Source organism: Cetorhinus maximus, chromosome 29 (assembly GCF_964194155.1).
Source record: "Cetorhinus maximus chromosome 29, sCetMax3.hap1.1, whole genome shotgun sequence".
Lineage (NCBI taxonomy): Eukaryota > Metazoa > Chordata > Chondrichthyes > Lamniformes > Cetorhinidae > Cetorhinus > Cetorhinus maximus.
In genome coordinates, this window is record NC_135907.1 from 24,345,518 (window position 1) to 24,362,190 (window position 16,673).

General features: G+C 43.5%; 1 protein-coding gene across 1 annotated transcript in view; it reads left to right on the plus strand.

Moving 5' to 3' along the window:
* LOC144669451 (uncharacterized) overlaps positions 1 to 16,673 on the plus strand; it is a 93,065-nt gene that overhangs the window by 35,366 nt on the left and 41,026 nt on the right. The window contains exons 38-59 of the mRNA XM_078531894.1: positions 616 to 651; positions 1,131 to 1,187; positions 2,612 to 2,647; positions 3,855 to 3,890; positions 4,370 to 4,426; positions 5,770 to 5,805; positions 5,954 to 5,989; positions 6,469 to 6,525; positions 7,907 to 7,942; positions 8,091 to 8,126; positions 8,606 to 8,662; positions 10,004 to 10,039; positions 10,188 to 10,223; positions 10,703 to 10,759; positions 12,178 to 12,213; positions 12,362 to 12,397; positions 12,877 to 12,933; positions 14,270 to 14,305; positions 14,454 to 14,489; positions 14,969 to 15,025; positions 16,407 to 16,442; positions 16,591 to 16,626. Of these exons, the coding sequence (XP_078388020.1) occupies positions 616 to 651; positions 1,131 to 1,187; positions 2,612 to 2,647; positions 3,855 to 3,890; positions 4,370 to 4,426; positions 5,770 to 5,805; positions 5,954 to 5,989; positions 6,469 to 6,525; positions 7,907 to 7,942; positions 8,091 to 8,126; positions 8,606 to 8,662; positions 10,004 to 10,039; positions 10,188 to 10,223; positions 10,703 to 10,759; positions 12,178 to 12,213; positions 12,362 to 12,397; positions 12,877 to 12,933; positions 14,270 to 14,305; positions 14,454 to 14,489; positions 14,969 to 15,025; positions 16,407 to 16,442; positions 16,591 to 16,626 (939 nt within the window). The remainder of the gene's footprint in view (positions 1 to 615; positions 652 to 1,130; positions 1,188 to 2,611; positions 2,648 to 3,854; positions 3,891 to 4,369; positions 4,427 to 5,769; positions 5,806 to 5,953; positions 5,990 to 6,468; positions 6,526 to 7,906; positions 7,943 to 8,090; positions 8,127 to 8,605; positions 8,663 to 10,003; positions 10,040 to 10,187; positions 10,224 to 10,702; positions 10,760 to 12,177; positions 12,214 to 12,361; positions 12,398 to 12,876; positions 12,934 to 14,269; positions 14,306 to 14,453; positions 14,490 to 14,968; positions 15,026 to 16,406; positions 16,443 to 16,590; positions 16,627 to 16,673) is intronic.

Genomic DNA, 16,673 nt, shown 5'->3' on the forward strand with positions numbered 1-16,673 from the left:
TCCAGAACTGCACGCAATACTCTAGCTGTGGCCTAACCAGTGTTTTATACAGTTCCAGCAGAACCTCCCTGCTCTTATATTCTATGCCTCGGCTAATAAAGGCAAGTATACCATATGCCTTTCTAACCACCTTATCTACCTGTCCCGCTACCTTAAGGGACTGGTGGACGTGCACACCAAGGTCCCTCTGATCCTGAGTACTTCCCAGGGTCCTACCATTCATCGTGTATTCCCGTGTCTTGTTTGTCCTGCCCAAGTGCATCACGTCACACTTATCTGGATTAAATTCCATTTGCCACCGATAAGCCCATCTGACCAGCCCGTCTATATCCTCCTGTAATCTCAGGCTATCCTCCTCACTATTTACCACCGCATCAAGTATTGTCCTAACCACAAACGAACTGATCAGCCCTCCTATATTCAATTCCAAATCGTTTATATATACTACAAACAGCAAGGGACGCAACACAGATCCCTGTGGAATCCCACTGGACACAGGCATCCAGTCACAAAAACACCCCTCGACCATCACCACAGTTTTAAAACTATTCCGATAATGGGACACTGAGGCTTTACTGTGATTGGTGAACTGAAATTCTATTCTTTCTGTTCCAGATTCTTTCGAAAAAGCGAGTCACTCTAGGACTCAAGGTACCTACATTTATATTTTAATATGTCCCTGTTTCTATCAATCATTGGTCAATAATCGAGTGACGATTATGCTCATGTCTCTGGGAAGCTGTTTGGATCCATTGGCCTTGGATGGAAACCCAAAGATCAGATCCCGGAGTCAGTGCTCGGCTCACTGTTCCTGTCTCTGAAGAGCCAGGAGGGCAGAGAGTGTGGGTGAGGGACAATCTCACACCCGGGTAGTAAGTGAGACTCACACTGACCCTCGAGACTCCGGGATTCAAACCCCAGTTTCATGGTGAAGTGACCCGAACACAATCCAACCCTGAGCTGGGCCTTCGAGTGATGGGAATGTAGCTCATGGTGAGGTGAGCGATTCAGTGGGTGGTACAATGTGTGAGTGTGAGCAAAAAGGAACATGTGACAGGGACACACTTTTAAATTGTGAACATTTCACATTCATTTTACATTTTATAATCGAAAACCGGTTTTCATTTCAGATTCCGATGAAATTGCCAAAAGGAAAAGCAAAGTGATCGATTCCAGAGAAGATGATGGTTTGTAGATCTCTCTGTGTGGGGGATTATTGACTGTGCTAATATATGGGAGCTGGGGCCATGAGGATGAACAAGCTCTTTATTGAAATGATGTCAAATGCACGTGGAGTGAGGGGAGAAGTAGCAGAATGGAGAGCAAGCTGGCTACAAAACAGCAAACAGAGAGTAGCGGTTAAAGGGAGTTACTCCGACTGGCGGAAGGTGGGAAGTGGCGTTCCACAGGGATCGGTGCTGGGATCACTGTTGTTCCTCATTTACAGAAACAATTTGGACTCGGGAATCAGAAATACAACTTGAAAATGTGCAGGGGACACAAAACTGGGGTTTAGTTAATACTGAGGAGACTGAAAGAAATGCTCAAAATCAGCATGTTTGGTAAATAGATTTCAGTGTAATAAACTTGAGCTGATGTCGGATTTTGTTCGGAAGCAGAAGTAGGCACCAAATTCCTTCGAAAATCAGAGTCTTAATGAGATTGAGGTACAGAGGGATCGGGGGGTTACAGATTCAAAAATCATTAAAACTAGTGACACAGACTCATGAGGCCTTAAACACACAAATAAATCACTGGGATTCATTTCCAATGGGATAGAACTGAAAAGCAGAGAGATTACGCTAAAGATGTCTAGAAGCTTGATGAGTCCACACTGTAACAACTGTACACAGTTCCTGTCTCCTTGTTACACAAAAGAAATGGAGACATTGGCGAATATTCAGAATAGATTTACAGGACAGTTCTAGAACTGAGAGGTTAGAACTATCAGGAGAGACTGGATGGGTTAGCGCTCTACCCTCTAGGTGACCCTCAGGTTAACGTCACCACCAGTTGTCTCTCTCTAATGAGAGAGCAGCCTCTGGTCCTCTGGGTCTACGGCCACATTCATTTCATTTCAGGAAAGAGAAGATTGAGAAGATCACCGAGAAAAAGTGTTCACAAAATAAGTTAAAGTTTAATAGGGAACAGAGAGAGGAAATGCTTCCGATTGTTGGGAAATCAAGCCTGCCGGCCATAAATATAAGGGTCACAAATAAATCCAAAAGGCACTCGGGAGAAACCTGTTTATCCAGAGAGTTGTTAGAATGTGGAACTCACTCCCACCAGGAGAGGTGGAGACAAATGGAAGCCATACATTTAAGGGGAAGCTGGATACAAAAACCAGGGGAAATGATTGGAGGATCCGCTGGGAGGGTGAGCTAAAGAGGGCTGGGAGGAAGCTCGTGTGGAACATTACTACAATCACAGAGCAGTTGGGCTGAATGGCCTGTTTTTGTTCTGTAAATTCATTCTGTAAATTCAAGCTGGAGATGTGAGCTGTCCAGGTGCTGAGTGTGTGGGTGTTTGCAGTGGGATTGGGATCATTGAAAACCATTCGGATATCGGAACGTGTGGTCTGGAAACTGAAATCCGGTTCCCTCTGTTTCAGACTCTGTAGAGAATGAGAGTCAACCTGATACTAAAGGTATTTATCCCGATCTTTGAACAATATGTCACGGATACAGATTTAAATATCATTAAAACGGGAGGGACGTAGAGTCATAGAGGTCTACAGCATAGAAAAAGGCCCTTAGGCCCATCGAGTCTGCGCAGTCAAACAAGTGCCTAACTATTCTAATCCCATTTTCCAGCACTAGGCCCATAGCCTTGTGTGCCACGGCATCGCAAGTGCACATCCAAACACTTCTTAAATGTTACGAGGGTTTCTGCCTCTAACAACCTTTCAGGCAGTGAGTTCCAGATTCCCACCACCCTCTGGGTGAAAACATTCTGCCTCACATCCCCTCTAAACCTCCTGCCCCTTACCTTAAATCTATGCCCCCTGGTTATTGATCCCTCCACCAAGGGGAAAAGTTCCTTCCTGTCTACCCTATCTTTGCCCCTCGTAATTTTATGCACCTCAATCATGTCCCCCCTCAATCTCCTCTGCTCCAAGGAAAATAACCCCAGTCTCTCCAATCTCTCCTCATAACTAAAACTCTCCAGTCCAGGCAACATACTGGTAAATCTCCTCTGCACTCTCTCTAGTGCAATCACATCCTTCCTATAATGCGGATTCCAGAACTGCACGCAATACTCTAGCTGTGGCCTAACCAGTGTTTTATACAGTTCCAGCAGAACCTCCCTGCTCTTATATTCTATGCCTCGGCTAATAAAGGCAAGTATACCATATGCCTTTCTAACCACCTTATCTACCTGTCCCGCTACCTTAAGGGACTGGTGGACGTGCACACCAAGGTCCCTCTGATCCTGAGTACTTCCCAGGGTCCTACCATTCATCGTGTATTCCCGTGTCTTGTTTGTCCTGCCCAAGTGCATCACGTCACACTTATCTGGATTAAATTCCATTTGCCACCGATAAGCCCATCTGACCAGCCCGTCTATATCCTCCTGTAATCTCAGGCTATCCTCCTCACTATTTACCACCGCATCAAGTATTGTCCTAACCACAAACGAACTGATCAGCCCTCCTATATTCAATTCCAAATCGTTTATATATACTACAACCAGCAAGGGACGCAACACAGATCCCTGTGGAATCCCACTGGACACAGGCATCCAGTCACAAAAACACCCCTCGACCATCACCACAGTTTTAAAACTATTCCGATAATGGGACACTGAGGCTTTACTGTGATTGGTGAACTGAAATTCTATTCTTTCTGTTCCAGATTCTTTCGAAAAAGCGAGTCACTCTAGGACTCAAGGTACCTACATTTATATTTTAATATGTCCCTGTTTCTATCAATCATTGGTCAATAATCGAGTGACGATTATGCTCATGTCTCTGGGAAGCTGTTTGGATCCATTGGCCTTGGATGGAAACCCAAAGATCAGATCCCGGAGTCAGTGCTCGGCTCACTGTTCCTGTCTCTGAAGAGCCAGGAGGGCAGAGAGTGTGGGTGAGGGACAATCTCACACCCGGGTAGTAAGTGAGACTCACACTGACCCTCGAGACTCCGGGATTCAAACCCCAGTTTCATGGTGAAGTGACCCGAACACAATCCAACCCTGAGCTGGGCCTTCGAGTGATGGGAATGTAGCTCATGGTGAGGTGAGCGATTCAGTGGGTGGTACAATGTGTGAGTGTGAGCAAAAAGGAACATGTGACAGGGACACACTTTTAAATTGTGAACATTTCACATTCATTTTACATTTTATAATCGAAAACCGGTTTTCATTTCAGATTCCGATGAAATTGCCAAAAGGAAAAGCAAAGTGATCGATTCCAGAGAAGATGATGGTTTGTAGATCTCTCTGTGTGGGGGATTATTGACTGTGCTAATATATGGGAGCTGGGGCCATGAGGATGAACAAGCTCTTTATTGAAATGATGTCAAATACACGTGGAGTGAGGGGAGAAGTAGCAGAATAGAGAGCAAGCTGGCTACAAAACAGCAAACAGAGAGTAGGGGTTAAAGGGAGTTACTCCGACTGGTGGAAGGTGGGAAGTGGTGTTCCACAGGGATCGGTGCTGGGATCACTGTTGTTCATCATTTACAGAAATTATTTGGATTTGGGAATCAGAAAAACAATTTGAAAATGTGTGGATGACACCAAACTGGAGTTTAGTTAACACTGAGGAGACTGAAATAAATGCTCAATATCGGCATGTGTTTGGTAAATACATTTCAGTGTAATAAACGTGAGCTGATGTTGGGACTTGTTCGGAAGGATAAGGAGGTGACAAATTCCTTAGAAAATCAGAGTTTCAATGGGATTGAGGAACAGAGGGATCTGGGGGGGTTACAGATTCACAAATCATTAAAACTAGTGACACAGACTCGTGAGGCCATAAAGACACAAATAAATCACTGGGGTTAATTCCCAATCGGATAGAACTGAAAAGCAGAGAGGTTATGCTAAAGATGTCTAGAAGCTGGATTAGTCCAAACTGTAATGACTGTACACAGTTCCTTTCTCCTTGTTACAAAAACGTAATGGAGACATTGGAGAATATTCACAATAGATTTACAGAACAATACTGGAACTGAGAGGTTAGAAGTATCAGGAGAGACTGAACAGGTTAGAGCATTATTCTCTAGGAAAGAGAAGAGTGAGGGATTGACCTCAGAGAGGTCTTTATAAAACTAGTACACTTCGATAGAGTACACGGAGAGAATTTGCTCCCATTGAGGGTGAGACCTAAATTGAGGGCGAAAAAGTTTCAGGGTCACAAATAAACCCAATTGGGAATTCTGGAGGAAACTCTTTATCCAGAGAGAGATGAGAATGGGGAACTCACTACCACAGGGAGAGGTCGAGGCAAATCGAATCGATACATTTAAGGGGAACCTGAAAAAACAAGAAAGTGGAAAGAAATAGAAGGAGATGTTGATAAGATGAGATGAAGACGGGTGGCAGGAAGATCGTGTTGTGCATGAACACTGGCACAGTCCAGTTTGACCGAATGGCCTGTTTCTGTGTTGTAATCACCATGTGATTCGATATAAAATTCCACCTGGAGATGTGAGCTGTCCAGGTGCTGAGCGTGTGGGTGTTTGCAGTGGGATTGGGATCATTGAAAACCATTCGGATATCGGAACGTGTGATCTGGAAACTGAAATCCTGTTCCCTCTGTTTCAGACTCTGTAGAGAATGAGAGTGAACCTGACACTAAAGGTATTTATCCCGATCTTTGAACAATATGTCACGGTTACAGATTTAAATATCATTAAAACGGGAGAGACAGTTTTAAAACTATTCTGATATCGGGACACTGAGGCTTTACTGTGATTGGTGAACTGAAATTCTGTTCTTTCTGTTCCAGATTCTTTTGAAAAAGCGAGTCACTCTAGGACTCAAGGTATCTATATTTATATTTTAATATGTCCCTGTTTCTATCAATCATTGGTCAATAATCGAGTGACGATTGTGCTCATGTCTCTGGGAAGCTGTTTGGATCCATTGGCCTTGGATGGAAACCCAAAGCTCAGATCCCGGAGTCAGTGCTCGGCTCACTGTTCCTGTCTCTGAAGAGCCAGGAGTGCAGAGAGTGTGGGTGAGGGACAATCTCACACCCGGGCAGTAAGTGAGACTCACACTGACCCTCGAGACTCCGGGATTCAACCCCCACTTTCCTGGTGAAGTGACCCGAACACAATCCGACCCTGAGCTGGGCCATCGAGTGATGGGAATGTAGCTCATGGTGAGGTGAGAGATTCAGTGGGTGGTACAATGTGTGAGTGTGAGCAAAAAGGAACATGTGACAGGGACACACTTTTAAATTGTGAACATTTCACATTCATTTTCCATTTTATAATCGAAAACCGGTTTTCATTTCAGATTCTGATGAAATTGCCAAAAGGAAAAGCAAAGAGATCGATTCCAGAGAAGATGATGGTTTGTAGATCTCTCTGTGTGGGGGATTATTGACTGCACCAATATATGGGAGCTGGGGCCATGAGGATGAACAAGCTCTTTATTGAAATGATGTCAAATACACGTGGAGTGAGGGGAGAAGTAGCAGAATGGAGAGCAAGCTGGCTACAAAACAGCAAACAGAGAGTAGGGGTTAAAGGGAGTTACTCCGACTGGTGGAAGGTGGGAAGTGGTGTTCCACAGGGATCGGTGCTGGGATCACTGTTGTTCATCGTTTACAGAAACAACATGGACTTGGGAATCAGAAATACAATTTTCAAAATGTGTAGATGATACCAAACTGGGGTTTTGTTAATACTGAGGAGACGGTGATAAATATTCAAATTATGCGTGTTTGGTAAATACATTTCAGTGTCATAAACGTGAGGTGATGTTGTAGAAATTATAAAACTTATAGTCTTGCAGTCAAGTGAGCAAACTTATTGCAATATTGATGAGTCTGAAGTGTTGAATTTTGGTCTGAAGGATAAGGAGACACAGACTCCTCAGAAAATCAGAGTCTCAATGGGTTTGAGGAACAGAGGGATCATTATTCACAAATCATTAAAACTAGTGACACAGGCTCATGAGGCCTTAAACACACAAATAAATCAATGGCATTAATTTCCAAATGAAATTAAATGAACTGAAAAGCAGAGACGTTATGCTAAAGATGTCTAGAAGCTTGATGAGTCCGCACTGTAACGACTGTACACAGTTCCTGTCTCCATGTTACACAAACGAGATGCAGACATTGGAGAATATGCAGAATAGATTTACAGGACAATACTAGAACTGCGAGGTGAGAACCATCAGGAGAGACTGGACAGGTTCGGGCTCTATTCAATGTAAAAGAGAAGACTGAGGGGTGACCTGACAGAGGTCTTCACAAGAATAAGTCCCGTTTGATAAAGTACACAGAGGGAATTGGTTCCCATTGAGGGTGAGAGCAAATTTGAGGGTGATAAAAATGATTCACTAATAAATCCAGTTGGGAATTCTGGAGGAAATGAGATGAGAATGGGGAACTCGCGACGGCAGGGAGAAGTTGAGGCAAATAGAATCGATATATTTTAGGGGAAGCTGGATAGAAAAACAGGGGAAATTATTGGCGGATCTGCTGGGAGGGGGAGCTGAAGAGGGCAGGGAGGAAGCTTGTGTGGAACATTACTACAATCACAGAGCAGTTGGGCTGAATGGCCTGTTTTTGTGCTGTAAATTCATTCTGTAAATTCAACCTGGAGATGTGAGCTGTCCAGGTGCTGAGTGTGTGGGTGTTTGCAGTGGGATTGGGATCATTGAAAACCATTCGGATATCGGAACGTGTGGTCTGGAAACTGAAATCCTGTTCCCTCTGTTTCAGACTCTGTAGAGAATGAGAGTCAACCTGATACTAAAGGTATTTATCCCGATCTTTGAACAATGTGTCACGGTTACAGATTTAAATATCATTAAAACGGAAGAGACAGTTTTAAAACTATTCAGATAATGGGACACTGAGGCTTTACTGTGATTGGTGAACTGAAATTCTGTTCTTTCTGTTCCAGATTCTTTTGAAAAAGCGAGTCACTCTAGGACTCAAGGTATCTATATTTATATTTTAATATGTCCCTGTTTCTATCAATCATTGGTCAATAATCGAGTGACGATTGTGCTCATGTCTCTGGGAAGCTGTTTGGATCCATTGGCCTTGGATGGAAACCCAAAGCTCAGATCCCGGAGTCAGTGCTCGGCTTACTGTTCCTGTCTCTGAAGAGCCAGGAGGGCAGAGAGTGTGGGTGAGGGACAATCTCACACCCGGGCAGTAAGTGAGACTCACACTGACCCTCGAGACTCCGGGATACAACCCCCAGTTTCCTGGTGAAGTGACCCGAACACAATCCAACCCTGAGCTGGGCCTTCGAGTGATGGGAATGTAGCTCATGGTGAGGTGAGCGATTCAGTGGGTGGTACAGTGTGTGAGTGTGAGCAAAAAGGAACATGTGACAGGGACACACTTTTAAATTGTGAACATTTCACATTCATTTTACATTTTATAATCGAAAACCGGTTTTCATTTCAGATTCCGATGAAATTGCCAAATGGAAAAACAAAGTGATCGATTCCAGAGAAGATGATGGTTTGTAAATCTCTCTGTGTGGGGGATTATTGACTGTGCTAATATATGGGAGCTGGGGCCATGAGGATGAACAAGCTCTTTATTGAAATGATGTCAAATAGACGTGGAGTGAGGGGAGAAGTAGCAGAATGGAGAGCAAGCTGGCAACAAAACAGCAAACAGAGAGTAGGGGTTAAAGGGAGTTACTCCGACTGGTGGAAGGTGGGAAGTGGTGTTCCACAGGGATCGGTGCTGGGATCACTGTTGTTCATCATTTACAGAAATTATTTGGATTTGGGAATCAGAAATACAATTTGAAAATGTGTGGATGACACCAAACTGGAGTTTAGTTAACACTGAGGAGACTGAAATAAATGCTCAATATCGGCATGTGTTTGGTAAATACATTTCAGTGTAATAAACGTGAGCTGATGTTAGATTTTGTTCGGAAGGATAAGGAGGTGACCAACTCCTTAGAAAACAGAGTTTCAATGGGATTGAGGAACGGAGGGATCTGGGAGTTACAGATTCACAAATCATTAAAACTAGTGACACAGACTCGTGAGGCCATAAAGACACAAATAAATCACTGGGGTTAATTCCCAATTGGATAGAACTGAAAAGCAGAGAGGTTATGCTAAAGATGTCTAGAAGCTGGATTAGTCCAAACTGTAACGACTGTACACAGTTCCTGTCTCCTTGTTACAAAAACGTAATGGAGACATTGGAGAATATGCACAATAGATTTATGAGGACAATACTGGAACTGAGAGGTTAGAAGTATCAGGAGAGACTGAACAGGTTAGAGCTTTATTCTTTAGGAAACAGAAGAGTGAGGGATTGACCTCAGAGAGGTCTTTATAAAACTAGTACACTTCGATAGAGTACACGGAGAGAATTTGCTCCCATTGAGGGTGAGACCTAAATTGAGGGCGAAAAAGTTTCAGAGTCACAAATAAACCCAATTGGGAATTCTGGAGGAAACTCTTTATCCAGAGAGAGATGAGAATGGGGAACTCACTACCACAGGGAGAGGTCGAGGCAAATCGAATCGATACATTTAAGGGGAACCTGAAAAAACAAGAAAGTGGAAAGAAATAGAAGGAGATGTCGATGAGATGAGATGAAGACGGGAGGCAGGAAGATCGTGTTGTGCATGAACACTGGCACAGTCCAGTTTGACCGAATGGCCTGTTTCTGTGTTGTAATCACCATGTGATTCGATATAAAATTCCACCTGGAGATGTGAGCTGTCCAGGTGCTGAGTGTGTGGGTGTTTGCAGTGGGATTGGGATCATTGAAAACCATTCGGATATCGGAACGTGTGGTCTGGAAACTGAAATCCTGTTCCCTCTGTTTCAGACCCTGTAGAGAATGAGAGTCAACCTGATACTAAAGGTATTTATCCCGATCTTTCAACAATATGTCACGGTTACAGATTTAAATATCATTAAAACGGGAGAGACAGTTTTAAAACTATTCTGATAATGGGACACTGAGGCTTTACTGTGATTGGTGAACTGAAATTCTGTTCTTTCTGTTCCAGATTCTTTCGAAAAAGCGAGTCACTCTAGGACTCAAGGTATGTATATTTATATTTTAATATGTCCCTGTTTCTATCAATCACTGGTCAATAATCGAGTGACAATTGTGTTCATGTCTCTGGGAAGCTGTTTGGACCCATTGGCCTTGGATGGAAACCCAAAGCTCAGATCCCGGAGTCAGTGCTCGGCTCACTGTTCCTGTCTCTGAAGAGCCAGGAGGGCAGAGAGTGTGGGTGAGGGACAATCTCACACCCGGGCAGTAAGTGAGACTCACACTGACCCTCGAGACTCCGGGATTCAACCCCCAGTTTCCTGGTGAAGTGACCCGAACACAATCCAACCCTGAGCTGGGCCTTCGAGTGATGGGAATGTAGCTCATGGTGAGGTGAGCGATTCAGTGGGTGGTACAATGTGTGAGTGTGAGCAAAAGGGAACATGTGACAGGGACACACTTTTAAATTGTGAACATTTCACATTCATTTTACATTTTATAATCGAAAACCGGTTTTCATTTCAGATTCCGATGAAATTGCCAAAAGGAAAAGCAAAGTGATCGGTTCCAGAGAAGATGATGGTTTGTAGATCTCTCTGTGTGGGGGATTATTGACTGCACTAATATATGGGAGCTGGGGCCATGAGGATGAACAAGCTCTTTATTGAAATGATGTCAAATGCACGTGGAGTGAGGGGAGAAGTAGCAGAATGGAGAGCAAGCTGGCTACAAAACAGCAAACAGAGAGTAGGGGTTAAAGGGAGTTACTCCGACTGGTGGAAGGTGGGAAGTGGTGTTCCACAGGGATCGGTGCTGGGATCACTGTTGTTCATCGTTTACAGAAACAATTTGGACTCGGGAATCAGAAATACAATTTGAAAATGTGCAGGGGACACAAAACTGGGGTTTAGTTAATACTGCGGAGACTGAAAGAAATGCTCAAAATCAGCATGTTTGGTAAATAGATTTCAGTGTAATAAACTTGAGCTGATGTTGGATTTTGTTCGGAAGCAGAAGTAAGCACCAAATTCCTTCAAAAATCAGAGTCTCAATCGGATTGAGGTACAGAGGGATCGGGGGGTTACAGATTCACAAATCATTAAAACTAGTGACACAAGCTCATGAGGCCTTAAAAACACAAATAAATCACTGGGATTCATTTCCAATGGGATAGAACTGAAAAGCAGAGAGGTTACGCTAAAGATGTCTAGAAGCTTGATGAGTCCACACTGTAACGACTGTACACAGTTCCTGTCTATATATTACACAAAAGAAATGGAGACATTGGCGAATATTCAGAATAGATTTGCAATGGGTGACTGAGAGGTTAGAACTATCAGGAGAGACTGGATGGGTTAGCGCTCTACCCTCTAGGTGACCCTCAGGTTAAACTCACCACCTGTTGTCTCTCTCTAATGAGAGAGCAGCCTCTGGTCCTCGGGGTCTACGGCCACATTCATTTCATTTCAGGAAAGAGAAGATTGAGAAGATCACCGAGAAAAAGTGTCCACAAAATAAGTTAAAGTTTCAAAGAGAACACGGAGAGGAAATGCTTCCGATTGTTGGGAAATCAAGCCTGCCGGCCATAAATATAAGGGGCACAGATAAATCCAAAAGGCACTCGGGAGAAACCTGTTTATCCAGAGAGTTGTTAGAATGTGGAACTCACTCCCACCAGGAGAGGTGGAGACAAATGGAAGCCATACATTTAAGGGGAAGCTGGATACAAGAACCAGGGGAAAAGATTGGAGGATTCGCTGGGAGGGTGAGCTGAAGAGGGCTGGGAGGAAGCTCGTGTGGAACATTACTACAATCACAGAGCAGTTGGGCTGAATGGCCTGTTTTTGTGCTGTAAATACATTCTGTAAATTCCACCTGGAGATGTGAGCTGTCCAGGTGCTGAGTGTGTGGGTGTTTGCAGTGGGATTGGGATCATTGAAAACCATTCGGATATCGGAACGTGTGGTCTGGAAACTGAAATCCTGTTCCCTCTGTTTCAGACTCTGTAGAGAATGAGAGTCAACCTGATACTAAAGGTATTTATCCCGATCTTTCAACAATGTGTCACGGTTACAGATTTAAATATCATTAAAACGGGAGAGACAGTTTTAAAACTATTCAGATAATGGGACACTGACCCTTTACTGTGATTGGTGAACTGAAATTCTGTTCTTTCTGTTCCAGATTCTTTTGAAAAAGCGAGTCACTCTAGGACTCAAGGTATCTATATTTATATTTTAATATGTCCCTGTTTCTATCAATCATTGGTCAATAATCGAGTGACGATTGTGCTCATGTCTCTGGGAAGCTGTTTGGATCCATTGGCCTTGGATGGAAACCCAAAGCTCAGATCCCGGAGTCAGTGCTCGGCTTACTGTTCCTGTCTCTGAAGAGCCAGGAGGGCAGAGAGTGTGGGTGAGGGACAATCTCACACCCGGGCAGTAAGTGAGACTCACACTGACCCTCGAGACTCCGGGATTCAACCCCCAGTTTCCTGGTGAAGTGACCCGAACACAATCCAACCCTGAGCTGGGCCTTCGAGTGATGGGAATGTAGCTCATGGTGAGGTGAGCGATTCAGTGGGTGGTACAATGTGTGAGTGTGAGCAAAAAGGAACATGTGACAGGGACACACTTTTAAATTGTGAACATTTCACATTCATTTTACATTTTATAATCGAAAACCGGTTTTCATTTCAGGTACCGATGAAATTGCCAAAAGGAAAAGCAAAGTGATCGGTTCCAGAGAAGATGATGGTTTGTAGATCTCTCTGTGTGGGGGATTATTGACTGCGCTAATAGATGGGAGCTGGGGCCATGAGGATGAACAAGCTCTTTATTGAAATGATGTCAAATAGACGTGGAGTGAGGGGAGAAGTGGCAGAATGGAGAGCAAGCTGGCTACAAAACAGCAAACAGAGAGTAGGGGTTAAAGGGAGTTACTCCGACTGGTGGAAGGTGGGAAGTGGTGTTCCACAGGGATCGGTGCTGGGATCACTGTTGTTCATCATTTACAGAAATTATTTGGATTTGGGAATCAGAAAAACAATTTGAAAATATGTGGATGACACCAAACTGGAGTTTAGTTAACACTGAGGAGACTGAAATAAATGCTCAATATCGGCATGTGTTTGGTAAATACATTTCAGTGTAATAAACGTGAGCTGATGTTAGATTTTGTTCGGAAGGATAAGGAGGTGACCAACTCCTTAGAAAACAGAGTTTCAATGGGATTGAGGAACAGAGGGATCTGGGGGGGTTACAGATTCACAAATCATTAAAACTAGTGACACAGACTCGTGAGGCCATAAAGACACAAATAAATCACTGGGGTTAATTCCCAATTGGATAGAACTGAAAAGCAGAGAGGTTATGCTAAAGATGTCTAGAAGCTGGATTAGTCCAAACTGTAACGACTGTACACAGTTCCTGTCTCCTTGTTACAAAAACGTAATGGAGACATTGGAGAATATGCACAATAGATTTATGAGGACAATACTGGAACTGAGAGGTTAGAAGTATCAGGAGAGACTGAACAGGTTAGAGCTCTAGGAAAGAGAAGAGTGAGGGATTGACCTCAGAGAGGTCTTTATAAAAATAGTACACTTCAATAGAGTACATGGAGAGAATTTGCTCCCATTGAGGGTGAGACCTAAATTGAGGGCGAAAAAGTTTCAGAGTCACAAATAAACCCAATTGGGAATTCTGGAGGAAACTCTTTATCCAGAGAGAGATGAGAATGGGGAACTCACTACCACAGGGAGAGGTCGAGGCAAATCGAATCGATACATTTAAGGGGAACCTGAAAAAACAAGAAAGTGGAAAGAAATAGAAGGAGATGTTGATAAGATGAGATGAAGACGGGTGGCAGGAAGATCGTGTTGTGCATGAACACTGGCACAGTCCAGTTTGACCGAATGGCCTGTTTCTGTGTTGTAATCACCATGTGATTCGATATAAAATTCCACCTGGAGATGTGAGCTGTCCAGGTGCTGAGTGTGTGGGTGTTTGCAGTGGGACTGGGATCATTGAAAACCATTCGGATATCGGAACGTGTGATCTGGAAACTGAAATCCTGTTCCCTCTGTTTCAGACTCTGTAGAGAATGAGAGTGAACCTGACACTAAAGGTATTTATCCCGATCTTTGAAAAATATGTCACGGTTACAGATTTAAATATCATTAAAACGGGAGGGACAGTTTTAAAACTATTCAGATATCGGGACACTGAGGCTTTACTGTGATTGCTGAACTGAAATTCTGTTCTTTCTGTTCCAGATTCTTTCGAAAAAGCGAGTCACTCTAGGACTCAAGGTATGTATATTTATATTTTAATATGTCCCTGTTTCTATCAATCATTGGTCAATAATCGAGTGACGATTGTGTTCATGTCTCTGGGAAGCTGTTTGGACCCATTGGCCTTGGATGGAAACCCAAAGCTCAGATCCCGGAGTCAGTGCTCGGCTCACTGTTCCTGTCTCTGAAGAGCCAGGAGGGCAGAGAGTGTGGGTGACGGACAATCTCACACCCGGGCAGTAAGTGAGACTCACACTGACCCTCGAGACTCCGGGATTCAACCCCCAGTTTCCTGGTGAAGTGACCCGAACCCAATCCGACCCTGAGCTGGGCCTTCGAGTGATGGGAATGTAGCTCATGGTGAGGTGAGCGATTCAGTGGGTGGTACAATGTGTGAGTGTGAGCAAAATGGAACATGTGACAGGGACACACTTTTAAATTGTGAACATTTCACATTCATTTTCCATTTTATAATCGAAAACCGATTTTCATTTCAGATTCCGATGAAATTGCCAAAAGGAAAAGCAAAGTGATGGATTCCAGAGAAGATGATGGTTTGTAGATCTCTCTGTGTGGGGGATTATTGACTGCACCAATATATGGGAGCTGGGGCCATGAGGATGAACAAGCTCTTTATTGAAATGATGTCAAATAGACGTGGAGTGAGGGGAGAAGTAGCAGAATGGAGAGCAAGCTGGCTACAAAACAGCAAACAGAGAGTAGGGGTTAAAGGGAGTTACTCCGACTGGTGGAAGGTGGGAAGTGGTGTTCCACAGGGATCGGTGCTGGGATCACTGTTGTTCATCGTTTACAGAAACAACATGGACTTGGGAATCAGAAATACAATTTTCAAAATGTGTAGATGATACCAAACTGGGGTTTAGTTAATACTGAGGAGACGGTGATAAATATTCAAATTATGCGTGTTTGGTAAATACATTTCAGTGTCATAAACGTGAGGTGATGTTGTAGAAATTATAAAACTTATAGTCTTGCAGTCAAGTGAGCAAACTTATTGCAATATTGATGAGTCTGAAGTGTTGAATTTTGGTCTGAAGGATAAGGAGACACAGACTCCTCAGAAAATCAGAGTCTCAATGGGTTTGAGGAACAGAGGGATCATTATTCACAAATCATTAAAACTAGTGACACAGGCTCATGAGGCCTTAAACACACAAATAAATCAATGGCATTAATTTCCAACTGAAATTAAGTGAACTGAAAAGCAGAGAGGTTATGCTAAAGATGTCTAGAAGCTCGATGAGTCCGCACTGTAACGACTGTACACAGTTCCTGTCTCCATGTTACACAAACCAGATGCAGACATTGGAGAATATGCAGAATAGATTTACAGGACAATACTAGAACTGAGAGGTGAGAACCATCAGGAGAGACTGGACAGGTTCGGGCTCTATTCAATGTAAAAGAGAAGACTGAGGGGTGACCTGACAGAGGTCTTCACAAGAATAAGTCCCGTTTGATAAAGTACACAGAGGGAATTGGTTCCCATTGAGGGTGAGAGCAAATTTGAGGGTGATAAAAATGATTCACTAATAAATCCAGTTGGGAATTCTGGAGGAAATGAGATGAGAATGGGGAACTCGCGACGGCAGGGAGAAGTTGAGGCAAATAGAATCGATATATTTTAGGGGAAGCTGGATAGAAAACCAGGGGAAATGATTGGCGGATCTGCTGGGAGGGGGAGCTGAAGAGGGCAGGGAGGAAGCTTGTGTGGAACATTACTACAATCACAGAGCAGTTGGGCTGAATGGCCTGTTTTTGTGCTGTAAATTCATTCTGTAAATTCAACCTGGAGATGTGAGCTGTCCAGGTGCTGAGTGTGTGGGTGTTTGCAGTGGGATTGGGATCATTGAAAACCATTCGGATATCGGAACGTGTGGTCTGGAAACTGAAATCCTGTTCCCTCTGTTTCAGACTCTGTAGAGAATGAGAGTCAACCTGATACTAAAGGTATTTATCCCGATCTTTCAACAATATGTCACGGTTACAGATTTAAATATCATTAAAACGGGAGAGACAGTTTTAAAACTATTCTGATAATGGGACACTGAGGCTTTACTGTGATTGGTGAACTGAAATTCTGTTCTTTCTGTTCCAGATTCTTTCGAAAAACCGAGTCACTCTAGGACTCAAGGTATCTATATTTATATTTTAATATGTCCCTGTTTCTATCAATCATTG